The sequence below is a fragment of the Equus asinus genome, chromosome 18 (genome assembly GCF_041296235.1).
Source record: "Equus asinus isolate D_3611 breed Donkey chromosome 18, EquAss-T2T_v2, whole genome shotgun sequence".
Classification (NCBI taxonomy): Eukaryota; Metazoa; Chordata; class Mammalia; order Perissodactyla; family Equidae; genus Equus; species Equus asinus.
The window spans coordinates 36,536,138-36,558,160 of NC_091807.1; the positions used below are offsets into that span (position 1 = coordinate 36,536,138).

Below are 22,023 nucleotides of genomic sequence, written 5' to 3' on the forward strand. Positions count from 1 at the left end.
ACCTATGCACTGCTTGTCAAGCCATGCTGTGGCAGACATCCCATACATAAAGCAGAGGAAGAGAAAGGGCACGGATGTTAGCTAAGGGCCAGTCTTCCTCAGCAAAAAGAGGAGGATTGGCAGCAGATGTTAGCTCAGGGCTAATCATCCTCAAAGAAAAAAAAAAAAACATTGGCCACCAGAGTTTGCAGAGGTGCCACTCCCATGGATCAGCATCACATGGATGTGAAAATACCTCCCCGTGGATCTTGCAAGTCGTGTTGCCTCTTCCTTCTTCCTTCCTATGACCTTTTCATTTTCTTCTTCAGAGCGATTTTCTGGAAATGTTCTGGTGCCCAGCACCACCAGTGTATATGTTTTCTTTCTTTACAACCAACAGCATCATGTGCTATTTGTATGTCATCGAATACACAAGTGGAGGGCTTTATATTATACAATGCATTTTCACATACATTATCCCCTTTAATTTTCATGATACCCCTGTGAGGAAGGCATAATTCTTGCTATTTTTTGGGCTCAGAGAGGTAAAGCAATTGTCCAGAATCACATAGTTAGAAGTAGTGGAACCAGGAAAAGAATCTAGGGCTTTGGGGTGCAATCATAGAGGGATTTTCACTGTCCCCTGGGCTCCCCCATTGATTACATCATACTTCTTCACCCCTCTCCACGTCCTTCTCATATTGTCTTTGAGGATTTCACCAATTTTCACTTGGGAGTGTAAGATTTTTTTTTCCTAACAGGATTTCCTTTGGGGGCTACTGCTTGAAGGTTGTCAAAATAGTAGTCACCACCCCAAAGTAGACTTGTTACCATTTTTATGTAACAAATTTGAGCAATACTGAGAAATTCTTTAGTACGTTAAAGCCTGTAATCAACCCTTTGGAGAAAAGGGGAGGAGACTTTGTCCCTTTTTTTAGGGATTCCATGCAGTGTTTTTCCCAGTGGCTGGCAGGGTGGCCCTGTTTGGCTGTCATTCTTGTCCTCTTGGGTTTGAAGAGGTAGCTCTCGTTCATTGGTGATGGTTTTTCTGAGTTTGTGTGGAATAGGGGGTGCATGTGTGCACGCACATGAGTTTGAGTCTGTGTACGTCATTACTAGGACTGTATTAAGAGATCACAATAAAGGATAATGAGATGATAGTCTTTGCTCTTCTTGCTACGACCTGGAAGGCATTTGGGTCTGGTGTGCACACTAGGTGTGCCCATGTGGGTCTGCATTTTAATGTATCCTCTCTATTACCTCTAGAAATAACAATAAAGCATTACAGAAATTGTGCCTGATGTAAGCCTGGTTAATGTCAGATAAGAAGAGCCCAGAACCTCCCTCACTGTGGTGTCAGGTATAATCCTGTTACCACTTATGGGGACACAAAATCGGCTTCATCAGGTGCTGGTGGGCAGCTGAGCAGCAGCCAGGGTGCCAGCTCTGCCCCCATCACACCAGCACCAACGCACCCTGCTTCCACTTCCTCCCTATTTTCTTAGTAAAATAGCCGTACACCCAGCGGCAGATCTCCCATTGCTGTGTGTGCTGCCTCAGTGTGTCAGTTTGCACACACTTATAGTTTGGTCAAACCCACCAAGAGTAAGCAAAACTCACCTTACGTGTGTTAGTTGTTTTTGTTAAATGGTATCACTTGAGCAACAGATATATTCACTGAATATCTTTCTTCTTTGTGCTTCTATATCTCTTTCTCAAATTATTTTTTGCCTTTCAGAATTTAAATATTATGATTTTTAAAAGGTTAAAAATACCAGACACTTAAAGCTGAAATAACTTATAAAGCCACCCGAGGGTTAGCAAGAACTGGTGAAAGGAATGTTGTTTAAGTGCATCCATCTCTCCACTAACAGTTTGTACGGGTTGAGAGAATCTAAAATTGGCCAACTCTAAGAACATTTTTCTTGGACATATGCTCACCCAAAAGCTTTCCCTCTCTATCCCCTCTGTGCGCTGTACAACCTTCACACAGAGCTACTGCTTTTCTCGGGTCTTTTAATTTCTTACATCTGCTCTCTCTGTTCCCTCTCCCTTGAGTGCCTCGGTTTACCCACAACAATTCTGAAACCTGTTGCATCCTTTAGGACTCAACTCAAAAGCCACAGAGTTTCATTCTGTAGTCACCGATTCTACCAGCAAATGCGAACCGTACGCTCGTCTGTACACTCGCAGTGTGCCGCACTGTCTTCCAACAGTAGTGCATTCTGCTGGACAGGAGTAGTACACACCCATGCCTGATGGCCCCACGAGAGAGAAAGCCTGCTAAGGGCAGGGGGACGTTTTCTTTGAGGTTCCATGCCCACTACCAGCACCAAGGGGATAGAGAGAGGAGACGTGGGGAAAATCTTTAGTTTCTGCATTTTTAAATTCTACTCATTCTTTAAAAGTTTTTTCCATGAAGCTTTCCTTTATCCCCTCAAGCTGGCAGTTCTGTCCTCCTTTGAAAAGCACATCTATGATACATATTACTACTCATCTCACATTATAATTAGTAAGCTCTATAGTCTTCCTTGTTATTTCCTTTTCCAAAGCATTTGCTCCTTCATTCAGGAGGGTGAGGTCCATAGTTGACTGTGTTTACAGCCTTGATAGGGCCTTGTGTCTGTTAGAGCCTAGATAAGTATTTGTGGAATGCAAAAATGTTTCATACATTTAAAATGTATCAAAGCAATTGCAAAATATGTTCCTTTCATTGGGGAAAGACGGATCAACATTGGTTGCCACCGATCCTCAGCCCTTGGGTTTCCTTAATATTTCATCAATTTATCACTTTTTAAAGTTACCATTTCAACTTTGGATTTCAGTGATAGGACAATTTGTCTTCGGATTCTTGCACATCAGTTCCTCCAGAGTATAAAATTTAGAAGTCAAAATTATGTATTGGATACATGCAAAACATATTTCCAAGCAACCCTATTTCAGACCTATAATTTTTTACAGGATATAAAAGTATAGCAAATAGATGGTTTGATATTGTCAATGTTCTGTTGGAAATTATGGACTAACTAGAATAAGTTCTTAGTGAAACAGGATGGATACTAGTCTTTGTGTAGCTAGCCTTTAAATATCTCACACACATACACACACCACTGAAACTCACTTTTAAATCCAGCCCCCCTAATAAACAATATGGTAGTGATCCTTTCCAATCGATCAGTAGCACAATTAAAATTAAAAAGAAGAAGCCAGATCAAAGCCTTGTACTCAGGAAGAAATCACAAGTTATCCAAAAGAAAATTATAAAAATGGAGAAAGACATAACCGGTTCACTGCCAACAAGATGTACAACCATTTGCTAATAAGTGACGCTCAGTAAAAGTTGGTCCACTTTATGTCTTTTCTTTGGTGGTTTAGTTACCAAAGTACGAAAACAATTTCATTATAAGGTATCCTTTCCTATAAAATGGGTCAGCAACATGGCATGGACCCTAAGCACAGTGCTACACGTTTCTATCTTCTTGTAGTTGTGTGTTTTGGTAGAGGTTTCTGGTTGCTTGATTTCATAAGGATCTTAAAAGGGAAATCTATGGACAAGCCAGCTTTCAAATAATAAAATGTATGAAAAAAACCTCTGAAAAGAACACATCTGAGACCATATATTGGGCTGTTCCACAATAAAATCTACAGGATAGCAAGGCAGAGACCCATTCGTCTGCTAGGTTGCCCAGAGATTGTACCAGTGGCCACGGGAACCAAAGGGAGGGAATCATGTGGCTCCATGCCCCAGACTCAAGGGGACATGGGCATGCTGTTGACAACTGGCTGGATTTTTGCCATCCTCTTCAAATGTGTTTTTTGGACAGCAAAACGTCAAATCCCAGCTATAGCAAACCAACATTTTGTTTTTGTTGTGTTCTGTTTTTAAAGAAGTGTGTAGGGAGACCATTGAAAATTTAAGCCCGAAAAGACCTATTTAGGTAAAATGAAGCGTTCTTCTTCCTTACTTTTCACCGTGAGGTACATGGACTTGCTGACGTCCGCGCCCACATCGTTGCTGACCTTGCAGAGGTAGTAGCCACTGTCTTCTTCCACGACATGCTTGATCAACAAAGACCCATTGCTGAGGACCTGAATTCGGCCATTCAGGGCAATTGGTTGGAACTGGGGAACCCCAGCACCTGAAATAGAATAAAACAGAGCAACAATGATGCAAACATGAATAAACATGGGGAGACAGTGAGCTCAAGGTCACCCAGACTAATAAAGAGAAGCGATGCACATTTAACATATATCACAGGGGACAGTCATGGGAAACACGAAGTATTTTTTTTCTTTCTTCTAACATGGAAATTCTTGTTTGGAGAGAAACACGTTTATTTAAAATGACAGTATTTCAAACTCTGAGATAAAGAGTAAGAGACCTTACAGATTGTTTCAACACAAAAAAACAAATTTGATGAGTGTTAAGCAGCTGATAAATTATTCAAAGTCATCACAGTAGAGTGACTACAGAAGTAGACATCTCTCATGGTGCTAAATAAATTCCTTGTGTTCCCAGGGGCTTAAGATGAATGCAAACACGGAGGGCTCCAGGGACATGGCATTTGAAGACCTTGCTCACTGCACACATCTGAGTCTACAAAGAGACTACAAGCATTGCAGATTTCTCTTCTAAGTGTGGTCGTTCTCCAGTCTAGAAACACACACACTGTTAATACCATTCAATGTTTCTTAAATAAGGAAGCCAGTTCATTGCACTGAGACAGCACAGAATTAAAGGACCACTCTCTTCAGAGTGCTTGCATCCAAGTAGATAATGGCACAGGTGTGATATACTCTAATCACAGATGTTATATGATTTATATGGGAGATCCTTATGACACTAGTTTGAAAAAAAAATCTTTTAGAAATAATAAAACAGAGGATTAAGGTCTCAAGAGTTTTCTGGGAAGATGGTGGTTTGGATTAACCTGCTATGCTGCTTGCCTCTCTCCTGGGGACATTGGGTGGGGCTAGGAGGGTGTGATCCAAGACATGAAAGGCTGATTGGGCTTCTCTCTTCTCTGTCCTGAGTCTGAGGATTTGGGGAGAGGGCCCAGGGGTGAGGACCAATTCCATCTTCCTGGAGAAAGCCCAAATCACGGGCCAAGAGTGTGTTCTAGAGAGGAGCTGCTGGTCTCCATGGCCCCTGAACCTACACAGGAGCTGAACCGTGTGCTGTCACCATACTCCTCACGCAGGAAACTTCAGACTTTGCATCTGAGGACATGAGAGGAGGAGACACTTCTTCCTGACATCTCTGCACCAAACTGACCATTTGCCTCTTGATACTCCACAACTCACAGTGGCAGAGAACGTGGCTGTGCCACCTCTTCCCTTATTTCTACTTCAGGTATACCAGCCCCACCAAAGAGACAAGGGAAATTAATAAGGTATCCAAGGGGACCTTTCACACTGAATAAGGACAAGCAGAATCCCTACAACAGGTGATTTCTATCAAAAGAGAACTGCTAGAGAGGAGTTAGAAAACTTGAACTAAAAAAAAAGAGAGTTCCATTTCTGTTAAGGATGGAGAAAGATACAAAAGAATATCACTTCCATTCTAACAACAAAAAAAGAGACTGTTAATCTATGAAATCATACTTTTCTTTGAATGAATCAGAAACTTGAAGTCACAGGCGGCTAGGTAAACTTAGTTGTAAAGACTTAGAAGCCTTGCAAGGAGACATGGGATGTATAAGCAATTTCACCTTTGGTACAGGGTAAAAGGACAAGGTACTGGTCATAAAAGCAGATAAGAACTAAAGAACCGGAAATAAGTATAACATACCTCAATCTCTACTCTTCTTTTATGCACCATGGCCAGAATTCAATAAAATATTATGAGACACAAAAAAAGCAAGGAAAAAGGACCAGAGAAAAAAAATCATCAAGAGAACTTTAGTACAGGACTATCAGACAGGAATTTTACAAAAACTATGATTAATATCCACAAACAGGTGAGGGATTGTATAAAATTATACAAAAGAGACAGATAGACAAATGAAATTATAGAAACAGCAAACACAACATTAGATATGAAGAATTTCTTAAACAAGATAATTAGCAGATTAGACACAGCAGAGGAAAGAATTAGTGAACTTCAAACTAGGTCAATAGAAATTATCCAAAGTAAAATAAAAAGTGCATAAATGTGAAAAATACAGAATAGATCATCCTAGAGCTCTGGAGCAATATCACATGTTCTAACATTGAATAATTACAGTGTCAAAAAGAGAAGAAATAAAGAAAGGGCAGAAGAAACAATATTTGGTATAAAGGAAACATTAATACCACTATCAATCAGTTTGACTCAACTGACATTTATAGAACTCTACACCCTATAATAGCAGAATATATGTTGGTTGTTTTGTGTGTTTTTTTTTTTTTTTTGAGGAAGATTAGCCCTGAGCTAACATCTGCTACCAATCCTCCTCTTTTTGCTGAGGAAGACTGGCCCTGAGCTAACATCTGTGCCCAACTTCCTCTACTTTATATGTAGGATGCCTACCACAGCAATGGCTTGCCAAGTGGTGCCATGTCTGCACCTGAGATCTGAACCAGTGGACCCTGGGCTGCCAAAGCAGAACGTGTGAACTTAACCGCTGTGCCACCAGGTTGGCCCCTATATGTTGGTTTTGAATGCACTTGTAACCGGTGTCAAAACAGACAATATTGTGGGTGATAATACAAATTTCAGTAGATGTTATAAGATAAAAATAATACAAATTATGTTCTATTTCCACAGCAAAAGTAAAATTGGAATCAATAACAGAAATGTATCTGGAAAAACTCCAAATATTTGAAAACTAAACAACACACTCTAAATAACTTATGAGTCAAAGAAGAAATCACAAGAGTAATTAGAAAAACTATGTATTTTGAGTTGAAATGTAAAAACAACATATCAAAATTGTGAGACGCAACTAACAGTAATACTTAGGTGGAAGTTTGCTGCACTAAATTATTGTATTAAAAAAGGAAAAAGATCACAAATCAATGAGCTAAGCATCTACCCTAAAAAGATATTATGAAAAGAGCAAATAAAGCCCAAAGTAAGGAAATAATAAAGAGGAAAACTTAAATTAATGAAATACAAAACAGAAAAACAATAGAGACAATCAATAATGCCAAAAGCCTGTTCTTTGACAAAAACAATACAATAAAAAAACTTCCAGCCAGACTGATCAACAAGAGAGAAGACCCAATTCACAGGTAACTATAATGAAAGAGGCCATCACTACAGTGCTTACTTGAATTAAAATGATAATAGCAAAATAACTTCGTGGCAATAAACCTAACAATTTAGATTAAATAGATAAATTCCTTGAAATTCACAAACTGTCAAAGGTCACTCAAGAAAAATTAGATAATCTTGAGTCCTATATTTATAAATAAATTTAATTTGTAGTTGAAAACCTTCCACAAAGAACGCTCAAAGCCCACACAGCTTCACTAGCAAATACTACCTAACACTTAAAGAATAATAACACCAATTTCACACAAACTTTTTCAGAAAATACAAGAGGAGGGAGCACTTTACAGTTGACTTTATGAGGCCAGTATCATCTTGATACCAAAATCAAGAAAAGAGAACTTCAGACCAATATCCCTAAGGAAACAGACATAAAACTCCTTAGCCAAATATTACCAAATCAGGTGTATCAATATATAAAAACAATAATATATCATAACCAAGTGAGATCTACTCCAGGAATGCACGGTTGGTTTAAATTCAAAAATTAGTCAATGATATTCACTGTATCAACAGACCAAAAAAGAAACACAGGATGATCACTGAATAGACACATAAAAAAGAAAAAAACTACAGAATTCAACATCCTGATAAAAATCTCATAGTAAACTGGCAATAGAACAGAATAACTTGATAAAAGGCTAATACAAAAAATTCACAGCTAACATCGTACTTAATTCTGAAAGACTGAATTATTTCCCACCAAAGATCAAGAAAGAGGCAAGAACGTCTGCTCTCACTCTTTTTATTCAACATATTTCTGGAGATTCTAGCAAGAGCAATTAAAGAAGAAAATGAAATAAAATGTATTAGAAAAGAATACTGTAACTGTCTTCATTCATAGATGACATGATTTTTACATAGACAATCAAAAAGAATCTACAAAAAAGTTGCTAGAATAATAAACAAGTTCAGTAAAGTCACATCAATATACAAAATTCAGGGGTAACTTTCTTTATATTTTTAGTAACAAGAGATTGGAAATTGAAATTTAAAAAAATAATACATATGCATCTAAACAGGAAATATTTAGAGAAGAATTTAACAAAATATGTGCAAGACTGACCCATTAGTAACTACAGAAATTATTGCTAACAATTAAAGGAGATCTATACACGGAAGCCTGTATCATGGTCATGGATAAAAATTCTCAGTATTTTCAGACAGTAATTGAAAATCTTTTTTTACAAAGGGCCAAATAGTGAATATTTTAGGCTTAGCAGGCCATACTGTTTGTCAGAACTACTTATTTCTGCCATTGAAGAAGGAAAGTAGCCATAAAAAATATGCAAACAAAACAGCATGATACGTCCCAATAACGTTTATTTACAAAAACAGGTACGGGCAGGATTTGACTTGTGGCCCATAGTTGGCTGACATCTGGTGTAAACATATGTAAGAAGCACATGGATGAGAGATCATTGTAAAGTTGGAAGGGAGAGCACATCCTAACAATACTCACACATCTGGATCACTTCTTTATCACGTATCTAAGATATGAAATATCATAACATAATTCTGAGTAGAAAAACATTTAAAAATGTATCTCCTTCAAAAATAATTGAAAATCAAGGATGAATAAGTTTTAGAAATGTAACAGTATTTTGTTATAAATTCAATATGTTGCTTTCCTCAGTATCAGCTACTGAATATTTTATAAAGTGAGACTAAATGAACAAGACCATTTTATCCCCAAATCTGTTCACTCCTTGGAAACTGTCAGAGAAATTATCAAAATATATAAAATGCAAAATTATAACAGAAACGTGGGTAACACAAATGATTTAAAATGTAACTCATATGAAAGTTCACAGAAGATTTTAACATATGTTTCATGAATACTGAACATGTCAGTAAAAGAGTGATTGATTTTGAAAATAAATTAATGAAAGTTGTTTACTAATTTACCTACTAGGGTTTAAAACATGACAATTTCAGACTAGGGGTCTGTGAATTTTTGGTTAAAAATTCAAATTGTAAAATAGTAAATTTTTTCCTCATGATCCCAACCCCACTATTTGGCGAGACTATAGCTTTCCTAATATTTTATAAGCACATATGAAATGTGCATATAAAAATGTGCTCTGTTCTTACACAAATGGGCTTTATTGTTCAATTTTTGAGCACCAAGTGTGTGGCAGACACTGGGCCAGTAGCTATAGTTACAAAAGATTGCGGCCTGTCTCTCAATCTCTCTCTCTCTGAGGTCAGAGCCCTCACTCTGGGGAATGTGAGCTGCCATATTGTGAGCTGTCCTATGGAAAGTCCCCCACGAGAGAGTCCTCCAACCAAGAGCCTGTGAGACACTGAATCCTGCCAACACCTGCCGACATGAGTGATCTCGGGAGAAGACTCTTCCTCAGTTGAGCCTTGATATGATACATCCCCAGCCAGCACCTTGACTGCAGTGCTGGGAGAGCCTCTGAGCCAGAGCACTCAGCTGAGCCATATCAGAATTCCTGACACACAGAAACGGGGGGATAACAAATGTGTGTTATTTTAAGCCACTAAATTTTGAGGTGATTTGTTACACAGCAAGGGATCACCGATACACTGTGGGGAATTAGGTAATTATGCAACTTTTCAGTTACTTGGCTCCCTCCTCTGTAAAATGGAGATAATAATAGAACCTCCTTCATGGGGTGGTGTAGGCATTGAAGTTCTTAAACTGGAGTACAGTATATCGTAAGCGCACAATATTGCTGTTTATTTTTTTAAATTTCTGTTTATAATTATCAAATCATTTTATTGTCAGTTGACTTTTAGTCTTTCCTCTTCCACAAGAATAAGGACCATGTTGCAATGGACCTCTCCACTCATCAATCAATCCATGAATAGAGAGGAAGATACATTGGTAGGAAATCTTTTGGGTTAATCCTTGAAGTAGAATTCTGCACATTTAAACGCTAAAATATATTGCTAAATTGCTTACTGAAAGATATGCCAATTTTACCTCCATCAGTGCTGGCTGGGGTTTTGTCCTCACACATGTACACGATTAATCTTGTTGATCTTCATCAATGCACTATATATCTAATTATTTAAATTTGCATGATGTTACTATTTTTTTGTTTGTTTTTGCTTATAGATAAGTTTGAGCATCTTTTCACAAATGTATCGGCAATTTGTACTTGTTCTTTAGTGAACAGTATGTCCATATCCTTTGCTCGTGTATCTGCTGGACTTCTTATATTTTTCATTTTCATTTGCCAAGGCACTTTGGATCTTAAAAAGTATTTCTATATTCCTATTTTACAAAATTTTTTTTTCCTGTTGTTTGGATCAGGGTTGAATGTTGAATATTATCAGCTACCTTTCCTCATCTATTAGGATGACCATATGTTTTTTCTCTCAGAAGAGTTGATTGTATGTTTTAAGGATTTGGTTTTATAAATTAGACAATTCCTTCTTGTGGATAACCTGTTCTTTAGGATAAGGATAAGGGTATTATTAGAACTTAAAATCATTGAGAAAGGCTTTAATTTTTATTCAAGTGATTAAATTGGTCCAAAGTTTGAAAATCTATAAAGGCTAGTGAATTGACTGCGAATTGAGAGTTAGATCTAGTTTAATATCCACAACTTGAAAACACAGTCAAATGTGAGATTTAAAAAATCTTCCTATAAGACAGCAAACCAAGAAATCTGAAAATTTTATAGGACTAACAAATTAGGTAAAACTGTTACAAAACTCTAAATATCTAATGAAATGCTGATAGAATATGAGAAAGTTACAGGATAATTCATGTCAAAAACACACATGTTTTCCTTTCCTCAACGAATTTTCACCAGAAAAAAACTTGTAATATTTGACACATTTATACTAAAGAATTACAACATAAAATTTACCAACATTGCTAAGCTGTCTCAATTAAGAAGCTGAAAAGGATTATCTACTAATTCCTATCTGGACCCGGAGAAACTTCTTCACTAATGAAACGTCCTAATGATGACAGAAATAAAGTGTAAGTGCATTTGAAAAACATTAAATCTTTTTTTCATTAGCAAATGAACCTAACGTGAATGGTTATACCATTTATAAATCTGAACCTGCTTGCTAAACAGAATAAAAGTGAACCAATTCATCCACTATAAGGACAACAGTCTCAAGGGTGAGCACTTGTCATATTGAGGAAAGTGGACTTCGCCATGGTTTGATAGAATTATTGGTCATCTACTTTAGATTCATCATTATCGTAAAGAGAAAAATTTAACACAGCGCATACAATATTCAAAATTCTGTAATCTTGTGAGTGTAAGGTAAGCACTCTAGGTAATTAGCTAGAAGATACACTGTAGGAATGGAAAGTCATTCATTAAAAACCTGTCAATTTTCCGTGGATAGCTGGGGTCAATCCAGGACAGTTTTAGTGCTCTGTTACATGAAGAGAAAATGTTACAGCATTATGTAGGGCACATACTGAATTCCTGGGTATGTTAATACTGTGTGGCCTTTCTCGTTTATTGAAAAGATATGCCTAGCAGTGTTCTCAAGGACTGAGGGAGTGGAAATAGCGGAAAAGGAACAGCTGAGTGTCGCCAACTCAGCCCACTTTGAATGCAGCAGCAAAGGTGGTAATTGTTTCATCTTTCTTCCACTCTTAAGTCTTTGCTGGTCTGTAGTGAGAGCGCTTGGCTGAGGATTAGAAGAACTGGGTTCTAAGTCTATCTCTGAAACTCATGAGCTGTGCCCTTGAGGAAGTAGCTTATTGCCTTGGCATCCTTAATTTGATTATATATGAAATGGGAAGAAGAATCCATTTACATACATATAGATTGTTGTACAGACAAAAAAGAAAAAAGACTGTATGAACGGGAGTGAGTTGCCCACAGGCAACGACCAGAAGAAGTTGGTCAATGAGCGCAATGAGGGAGTCCCCATGGCAGGGCAGAGAATGACTGATTTGAAGTAGAGGGGAATAGTGGAAGGGGGTCTCTACTTTCCCTGGGTTACATCCAGAGAGTAAGGCTACAGGCTATTCCTTCTCCTCAACAAGGAATACAAAACACAGTCTCTTTTCTCCTTATGGGGAAGGAGGTGTTTTCCTGAGGAATGAGTTCATTTTTCTTGCTCAGGGTGAGGGTTTTCCTCCTCTGAGAATAGTTGGTGAGTTGCAGAGAGGGAGCAGGTATAGACGGAGGTGGAGATGGGAAGAGGAGAGAACAAGCATCCAGAGTGACAGCAGTTCAACTATTTCAGGTTCGGCAGCTGGAAAGGGAATCCTTGCTCAGGGGCAGAGTGCTGAGTTCTGGTGTCCTGTTCCAGAGAAGAAGCCAGAAGTGTTCAAAGGCACATCCTAAGACACTGGTCCAGTTCCAGGCTGGAGAGTATTCCCAAGCCTAAAGAAGGAAGTGTCCACCCTGTACAACGCGTGCATGTAATGTTTGCACCAGATACTGTCTGTTGGTCCGCAGCACTACTGCTGCCCTTCGAACTCTTCCCTAAACTGCAGGGACAGCAAGCCTGAAAAACACCTTTCCTTGGCTGATTTGTCACCAGGTTCTGGTTTATATTTCACCAGTAAGAGGCACTTGAATACGATTTTGATGATGCAAGGAAGAAATCATCACTGTCCTTCAGAAGCAGCGAGTTGATGCATGGGCAGACACCAAACACCCAATTCCTGGAGAACAAATTGCTGCTTTATGGTGCTGTGGGCAGCTGTGACCACAGATGGGAGTAGCTTCTCATGGTTCCCACATTTCTTAAGTTCCTGAAAGTTCGTTGTGTTTCTCCCATCATTCCAAAAAGTTTGCATGCATCTAATTCCCTGTATTAAATCCATTCTTGATAAAACACCACACCCTAGCTGGGACAGCGTCAAGGTTACTTCTTTCCTAAATATGCATACAGTTATGTTCACTGTGCAATTCAGTTTTCTTCCCTTAATTCCTTTATGTCTATACTGAAGAACGCTATCCCATGAAAACAACTGTAATTAGGTGGACTAGATTAGTGCCTCCCCAGGGGTTGTGACAATTTGGTAGCCCACTAGTTTAGCATGCCGGTTTCATGACTTTAACTCTGTGCCTAATCTGCAAGCATCCTTTTTTATTATCAAGATGGAACATGGGTCCCTCACTCACTTATCAGAAAATGCAACCATGAACTGACACGACTCAGCACTTGCAGATGGCACAGGTGATACTGGAGGCAGTTTAGGTGGCTCGGTTGTGCCAATGCCACCCCACAGCTTTGCATTGGGACTGTGGGCTGTGAAGAGTCCCCACAGCTCTGTCTACCCCATGAGGTCTTCAGCCACCACCTCCCTGGAGCAAGAGGTCCTCAAACATTAGCCTTCAGTGTGGCTGCCTCTATCTTCAAGAGGACTGCTAGAAAGTTCCTGGAGAAAGGCAATTAGAAAGAGAGAAGATGGAGGAGTGGAGAAAAAGAAGGGAAGAGAGGGCAAAATGGGCCCCAGAGTCTACTGTCCTGGTGACCCTATCAAGGCTCAGGGTAATTGCAGCTTCCTTGGGTGAGGGGTCTACGGTGGTCTTGGAGCAGCTCCCAGGGCCACTAAGACTCCACTGGTTTTAGCACAAAGGAGGGCAGAAGTGCTGGTGAGTTTTATTCTACCCTCAATGGAAGAAAATAAAACAATATGTTGGCCCCTCATCCTCTCTGTTCTGCTCATAATCCTTTTTCCAAGAACTCATTATTGCTTAGTGAGATGCATTGTCCCCACGTGGGGGACACACCAGCAGAGCTGCTTTTCTTGGACAAGGGGGAGCCACGTTCATCTTTGAAGCTGGGTTTATTTTCATCACTTCTGTCACAGGGAGCTGTTGACTTCTTCTCCTTTTTAGATTCTTTGAGCTCTTTCCCTGTAAGAATTCAAGATTCATTTCTTGTCACTTATTTGCATGCTAGTGGGGATAAGGAACACTGGATAACAAGTGGGACCAAGAACCTGGTCGAGCCTGGTGCACGAGTTTGGAGTAGGTGTTCCTGGAAAGACTTAAGAGGTCACTGTAGGTCCAGGCAAGCAATGGCACAGAAGAGGTCGAACCCTTGGGGACTGCGGAGGGTCCCGGAATGTCACCTTGACTTTGGGAGAGAAGATGTGAGCAAGACCAAGATGACGCATTCCAGGGCAAGTCCTTGAAGAAGGAGGAGGCTCCAAGGGGGTCACCTGAGCAGTCTGACCAGGTACTAAGCCCGGCGCTTGTTTCTCAGTCTGGAGTTGAGCACACTGCATGGAAACAGCCAGAGAACTGTTTCAAGTGTCAGGTTTCATTTCTATGGATTTATAAACAAAAGATTCAAGTCCCTGTTGGCCTCCATAAAGAGTCTATGACAAGTGGGGAGGGTTCTGGCAGGTGGGTTGACACCAAGCAGAGGAGGACTCTTCTGGGACCCTGGTGGTAAGGGACAGCCAGGCCCTCTGGTAGATTGCATCTTGTGGGTGCAGAAATGATAACCTCCCAACAGCTCACTGGGGACAGTGGGAGATACCTGAGCAAAGGCAAAACCATTTATGGATCAGCGCTCCAAAAAGTGATGGATTCTCTTGCAATTCAGGGAAAACTGGATTTGGGGAAACTTTGGGCTTACGTAAATGTATAAATGTACTACAGCTACCAGCAGGAAGGACATAGGAAGATGGGTGGCAGAAAGCTAGTCTAGAGAGAAACAGGCAGGAAAAGGAGGGTCCCATCCCCACTGGAGCCCTCTGTGTGTGCTACAGAGTGGAAGAAAATAGGAAATCCCCTGAACTAAGGAAAAACTCTCCATTGTTGGGAGAAGAAAGAGATATGGGAAGCTGCAGAGACTCAATAAACCCTGGCTACAGACGCAACACCTTTCCACCCAGAAAACCAAAGAAGATCAAAGAAATTGTCAACAGAAGTTCACTACCACAAGCATATAAAAAGAATACAATAAAACTATAACAGACATTAAAAAAAAGATTTGGCTAGATGGAGAGACTATTCACCATATTGGCTGGAAAGGCTCAACATGTTCTCCGTCTTAACCTTTAAATTTACTACAATCTCTCAAATTTTTCAGAATAATTTCTTTGGAACTTGATAAAATTATCCTAACATTCATTCAGAAGAAACAAACAAACAAAAATCCACGTGAGAAATCTAGGATATTTTTGAAAAAAATAATGAGGGCAGTCTTGTACTAGATATGAAAATACATTAAGCAGAGAGAAAACTCTGATGTGCATGGTCCTGATGTCGGAACATACAGATCAGTGTAACAGCGAGAGGGACAAAAGACATATTTCAGTAAACACATTTTTTTTTCATAGACTCTCAAGCAATTCAAGATAGTGGGAAAATGTTGAACTATTCAACAAACGGTTTTAGGACAACTGGCTAAACATGTGAGCTGATGATAATGACAGTAATGATGATGATGATGATAATGATGATAACAGCTAACGTGTGTTGATTAATTGCTATGTGCCAGGCACCATAATAAATGCTTTCTACGAATCATCTTACTAAATCATCACATTAATCCCCTTATTTTATCTGCTTCACATACGAGGAAACTGTGGTCATGCAGGTTAAATAATTTTCCTGCAATAACACAGCCAGATGGTGTGGTGTCTGGCGCTTGAACTCAGCCCACTCTCTTAACTGATGATTTCTACTTCTTCTCCTGGATTCCTACTTTACTTATTTTTCAAAAATCAAGTCCAAATTTAATACAACTGAGTATATAAACAATAGGATTTAAGGTTTAAAAATGGCAGCAAAAAACCAGCATTTCTTCTCTGCTTGGAAACCGTACAAAAACAAATGGGAGAAAGAGGAATAGAAAATACAAGCTCTATTTTGCATGAAATTAGGAAATAGATAAAATCTCAACCACAAAATAGTTAAATGGGCCACCAACCAGGTACACTGAGCAGAGGTACACGGAGAAAGACAAAGAGAGATGGACCATGCCTATCGAATCTGAGCAAGCCTCAGCAAAGCATGCATTGTGAAAGTGGGAGGCATATCCCAGGGGCAAAACCAACATTGGTGACCAGAGTGTGTGCAGGCTGGGTGGGCAGGAGCTCCCGTGGTCCTGGTGTCTTGGAGAAGTAGGGTTGGGGAAGAACCAGATATTTGCACAAAGCAATCTCTTTCTGGGGATATAAAGTTTCTGCAAATGTGAGTTCTCAGAAGGAAGCCAGGATCTAGCAAAGATACTATAAGAAAAACAGAAGAAAGAAATAGAGAATGAAATCTCACCAGAAAAATGTTGCCGTGATTTAGATGAAAGCTGTGAATAAAATGCCACTTGTCTATGAAGCAAGAGCTTAAGAAAGTGAAATGTGAGCTGGCAGATCTGGAGAAAGAAAGGGGAAAAGTAAAATTATCAAAATAAAGGCGATATTGGAGAGAGCATAGAGGAGCACAGACTTTGCTGGGGAATAAGACATAGAGAACAGACAGAAAAAAATATCAAATAAATAAAATGGAAGTAAATGAGCTAAAAAATCAGAGAGAAAATGACACCTACAGAAGACAGGTGAAGGGAATCCTAGGGTGCCCTAACTGGAGACACTGAAGAAGAAACTGAAAAGCATGGAAGAGAACAAATATTTATAGATAAAATTCAAGAAAAATTTTCTTAAATAAAAGATACTTTCAATCTACATATTAAGTAGGCACACCACATCTGTGGGAAAATTGACCCCAAATGAATAACATCAAGGCATCGACTATACATTTACTGGACTTCAAAGTCAGCTCTTTGGTGCATGTAGCAAAAGGATTAGGTCCCCTCCAAGGGGAAGTCAGGCAGCCTGTTCCTTCCCAGAAAATCATGTGAATCCCCAGTCTCCCACCAGCTAAACTGACTTCATGTGTAAAGAAGTGACAAAAAAGACATTGCGAATAACTAAAAAACATTGGGATATTCCCCATGGGAAAAACTAAGACTACAGGACTAGTAGTGAGCAAAGGATTAATCTAACAGAGAGCGGAGGTGAAGCTAAAGTGGGGATATGGTGGCAGTGCAGAACATTGATGGTATAAACCCTGACAATGGAGAAATTTTTTATCAAAAAAAAAAAAATCAGGTATTTAGAAAGTTTATCATCACTAACTCTGGGACTTGATGGTCATGCCCACAGAGGGAGAGGCCCAGACTCCTGATATGATCCCAGCCCGATTTGTTCTCCTGGAGTTGCTCCATTTTGATAAGTGGCCCCTCCACTCTTCTCAAAGACCTGGGCACCATCTTTGACTCCTCCTTTTCTTCATACCCACATTTAGTCCATCAGCCAAACAGATTCAGAACCCAACCACTTGTCCCTCTTCCACTGCTGTCGCCCTGCTCCAAGCCACGTCACAGCACAGGCCTTCTAACAGGTCTCCAGCTGCAATGCTTGCCCTCCACACACTCTCCTTTCAACAGCAGGGCCACTGGGATCCTTTTCAAATACCAGGCAGATCACACTACTGCTCTGAGATGACTCCAGTAGCTCCTAAATTCTGGTTTCAGCAAGGCAGCGGAAGAAAAGAGAGAGATCATTGTCACTACTCTGATCCCCATCCGCCTTTGGCAAAACTACATCCTTACAATGATTGCTCAGGAATCTGACCTCCTGGGACCTCTAGGATCTGCTTTCACTCACTCTGCCCCAGCTTCTGTGTCCTTCTTGGTGTTTCTGTAACATTTGAGGCATAAACCCGCTTCCTCCCCTGGCTTTGGCACTACTTGGGCCCTTGACCTTCAGTGCTTTCCCTGTAGATGTGCACACAGCTCATCTCCCATCTCTTTTAAGTCTTTGCTCAAACATTACCTTCTCCTAGGGCCTTTCCTGACAACTCTGTTTTAAATGCAAACTACTCTCCATTCCTTTCCCACCCACCACACCCAGGCATGCTCTGACTCTTGTCCTTGGACATTCCCATGACCAAAGCTTCTCTGGAGGTCAGAAGTGGCCCTGTCTATAGGCAGGCAGAGAGCTAAGGATGCCCAGGCAGGGCCTGGGCTGGTGCACTGGCTATCTCTTATGTTAGTAGCCTCTCTTTGGCCCTCAGCAGCTAACAAGGGGATGGCCCTGGTCCCTAGGACAGCGATTAACACCCATTCTCTTCACTATAAATGACAAACATCTGCTTAGCTGTGAATTTCTGGGAGCACAGGTGAGGCCCACTATGGCACTAAGTCCTGATTTTTTTTAATCTCTTTTAGACAAGAAGCTTCATTTGTTCATGTAAAAGAAAAAAATTCAGGAGACAGAATGGAATGCCTTAGACTTCCTTTACCCAGACCCAAGGTCAAAAATGTAATAACATTATTTTTCAGCAAAGATTGTTTCATTTCTGCAATAGCTGCTCTTAAACCACTGAGATTTACTCTGGAATTCTGCAGTTCCAGGATTAAACGTTTGCATCTCTCAGAGAAACAACCCGAGTCTGTTTTGTCTGAATCCTTTTTATCACATAAAAGGGAGCTTATGCTCTTCGTGAATATTTGGTTACTGGGAACATGTTCCATAAGCAATAATAAGTTTTCCTGAAGAAAAATCTTCATTACTTGCATAATTAAAATAATAATATACAATTTTCCACTACTATTGGAAAATACTAAAAAACAAGCATAACACCTGGTATTATTTTGGTTGTAAGAAACAGGCACTACTGTAGACAGCAGGGGGGCAAGGAAATGAATAAAAATCTGGCAAGTGGCCAATGCATATTGAAAGCTCTAGAAATTGCTTACTCTTTGAGCCATCAGTTCTACTTGTAGAAATTTATCCCCAGGGAAAAAATGGACACATGTACAAAGATCAATGAGATGGAAGTTATTGTGACATTTTTATAACAGTGAAAAACTGGAAAAAACACACACTATCCAACAAGAGAGTTGGACACACTTAGGTGCCAAGTATCCATCCTCCCCTCTTAGTGAAATAGCACAAGTTGTATTCATGTTGGCCGTGTGCTTAGCTACAACACAGCTTGCAGACTCCCTATGTCCAGGGGTGACCTGGCCAGTGAGCCAGAGAGATGTTAGCAGAATTGACTCATGACGCATTCCGGAGAGGTCCTTAGAGGGAGCTAACTCACGTGGGAAAGGCAGCACTTTGCTTTTCCTCTTCTGCAGAAATGTGGATGTGGCCACTGGAGCTCAGAGGCCATTTTTTGATGGTGGGACATGCTTGCTAAGAGTGGCAGTGGCAGAACAGAAAGATATAAGCAGTTTGAGTCCTTAATGACATAGGGGAGAAGACAAACTGGTCCTGAACTATCTATGTCCACACTCCTCTTATGAGAAAGAGTGAACCTTTGTGGCGTGGAGTCACTGAACTCAATCTTAACAAAGGAAAGAGACAGTTAGATGTCCTTATTGACGTATTAATATAAACTCTACACAGACATTTAAAAGTCATATTGAACACTCATATTTGTTGACATGGAAAGACACTCATATCATACTGTTAACTGAGTAAAGAAGATTATAAATCAGGAAGAACCACATGATCAAAATTTTTTTTAAACCACAAACTTACATGTTTATCTATAGATATACATATTTTTTTCCTGAGGACAGGTTTTAAAGGCTAGAAAAAAACATTTACAGTAGTTACCTTCAGTTATCTTTTAGTGATGTTAATTGGGAGAAATTTAGCTTTTTAAAAATTTGCTGCAGTTTCTGATATTTTCTTTGATGACTTTATATTGCATATTAAATTTAAAGATAAAAAGGCTGTAACTGAATTTGCACATCAGAGATGGGAAGAAATAAAATGTTTGTAACATCTGTGACAGACAAAAGGTTATTTAATCTGTGAAAAACACTTACAAATAAATAAGACATAGAGATAAGCGTACAAGAAACAAGAATAAGAAATTCCCCAAAGGGGAAACAGAAATAGTCAATAAACATAAGATAAAACATTTTTAACGTCATAGTAATCTAAATATGCAAATGAAAGCAGGAAGTCATTGCACCCGTCACATTGTAAATATTAAGAAAAAAAGATACTATAAGGTTGGTGAGGATGCAGGACACACACAGCCTCATACTGCTGGTTGGTATGTGAATTGCCCTAATATTTTCCAACAGGCCCTGGGCCAGTACAGACCCAGAGCCTTAAATGTTGTCCTGGTATTTCACTTCTAGTAATTTGCCTCAAGAAACAATCTCATATATGCACACTGAATTAACATACAAAGATACTCATTGCTGCAGTGTCTATAGTAGAGAGGAACTGGACACAACCTAAACAAGAGACAGAAAACATCCACACAATGGCAAGTATTAGAAATAATTTTGAAGAAGATAAGTGTCACAGAAAATGTTCATAATACCATATATGCACACCTATATAAACGAAATTAAATGTATGCTGTTTGTTTCCATATAATGTAACATGGGGCTTCAGGTATAATCTAAAATAAAAAATCACATGGGCAGTTACTCTGAATAACAGGCTTTTATTTTTGAATAAAGCACTTTTCACATGGACAATGTATATGATGTACAACAAAGGAGTGGCCTCAGGGACTTTTTAAAAAAAAATTAATCGATTCTCTCCCCAAACAAACAGTGTCTAGCACTCTCTTTCTTTCCTCTTCTTCTTCAAAGGAAATACACCAGAAAGGATTGTGGCAAGCATGCTATTTGTTTTCCTTCAATTGTTGTTACTTTCATAATAAGGAAATGCAACATACCACATTTGTTAGGTCTTAGATTGCAAGAAAAAAAATGATTTGTTTATTTATTTATTTATCCCACCAGTATTAACTGTTTAATAAATAAATTACCAAGTCAAGATGCATGAATGAGAAAAGAAAGAGAATTTCCAATACTTTCATAAGCACAGTTAAAGAATCTTTCCCAGAAAGATGATAAAATGAATGTAATTTATTTTTACAGTGTCTAGAATAGTTCCCCCATTGATTTCCAGTTTACACACTTCTAATGTATTGCTTAAGGTGTTACCTTAAAACTGAGAAATGCTGCTTTGCCTTTGAAGAAAAAACATGATTAGGATTGAAACTTTGAATGTTTTTTAAAAAGAACCTATGAAGGAGATGATACGTAATTTTTATATCTAATGTATCCAGGTTAAAAAAAATCAATAATTTCATCTTTGACCTTCAAAAACCACTTAATCTCATATGTCTGAATATTAAGTAAATAATTTTCCAACAAGGAGTAATTCTGACAATTTATACTTGTATCTCTACGCGTATGGGTTTGCAGTGGTCTTCAAGGAGAGCCTGGTTATCTAACATAGGGTAGGCAAGGCGGAACTCTCCTAGGTGCTGAAATACCTTACAGGAATAACCTGCCTCCCCTCTATGGTCTTTCCAAGGACACGTTATGCAAAAACACTCTCATGGTCTGAATAAAAACACATAGGTGGCCTAGTAGGGGTATATGTGAGAGAAGGACTGACTTGGTAGATATGGGGACATATCTAGTTGCAAGAAACATCTCTAGAAGAAATGCTCATCTAATCCTTTAGAATATAATGTACTTCTGGGAGATAACAAACAAATCAAGTAACTTCATACCTTTAGAGAACTTCCACACGATGGTGGGCACAGGATAACCTTCAGCTGAGCAATTGAGGATGACAGCCTTGCCATAAATCCCATCCTGATCCCGTGGTTGAACCACAAACTTGGGAGGAACTGAAAAAAGAGAAACGTCATCAGTAATTCAGACAAGACCACAACTAAGTAAAGGTGTGATTTTAAGAAATCCAAGAATTTTAATGGACATTAAAATACAAAGAATGTTTTACGTCTATGAAAAAATAAAATACATTGTTTGTGATTAGGGAGGCATTCTTAGTGGAGGCAATTTTTCTTATT

The 22,023-nt window shown here is 39.2% G+C and overlaps 1 protein-coding gene across 4 annotated transcripts in view; it reads right to left on the reverse strand.

Moving 5' to 3' along the window:
- Positions 1–22,023, reverse strand: part of DSCAM (DS cell adhesion molecule) — a 687,554-nt gene that overhangs the window by 210,486 nt on the left and 455,045 nt on the right. For all 4 annotated transcript variants that reach the window (XR_011495418.1, XR_011495417.1, XM_014839281.3 and 1 more), the window contains exons 10-11: positions 21,721–21,840; positions 3,945–4,118 (exon numbers count right to left, since the gene is read on the reverse strand). Coding sequence is in view for 2 of the 4 variants with exons in the window: in XM_014839281.3 (XP_014694767.2) it covers positions 3,945–4,118; positions 21,721–21,840 (294 nt within the window). In the remaining 2 variants the exon portion in view is untranslated. The remainder of the gene's footprint in view (positions 1–3,944; positions 4,119–21,720; positions 21,841–22,023) is intronic.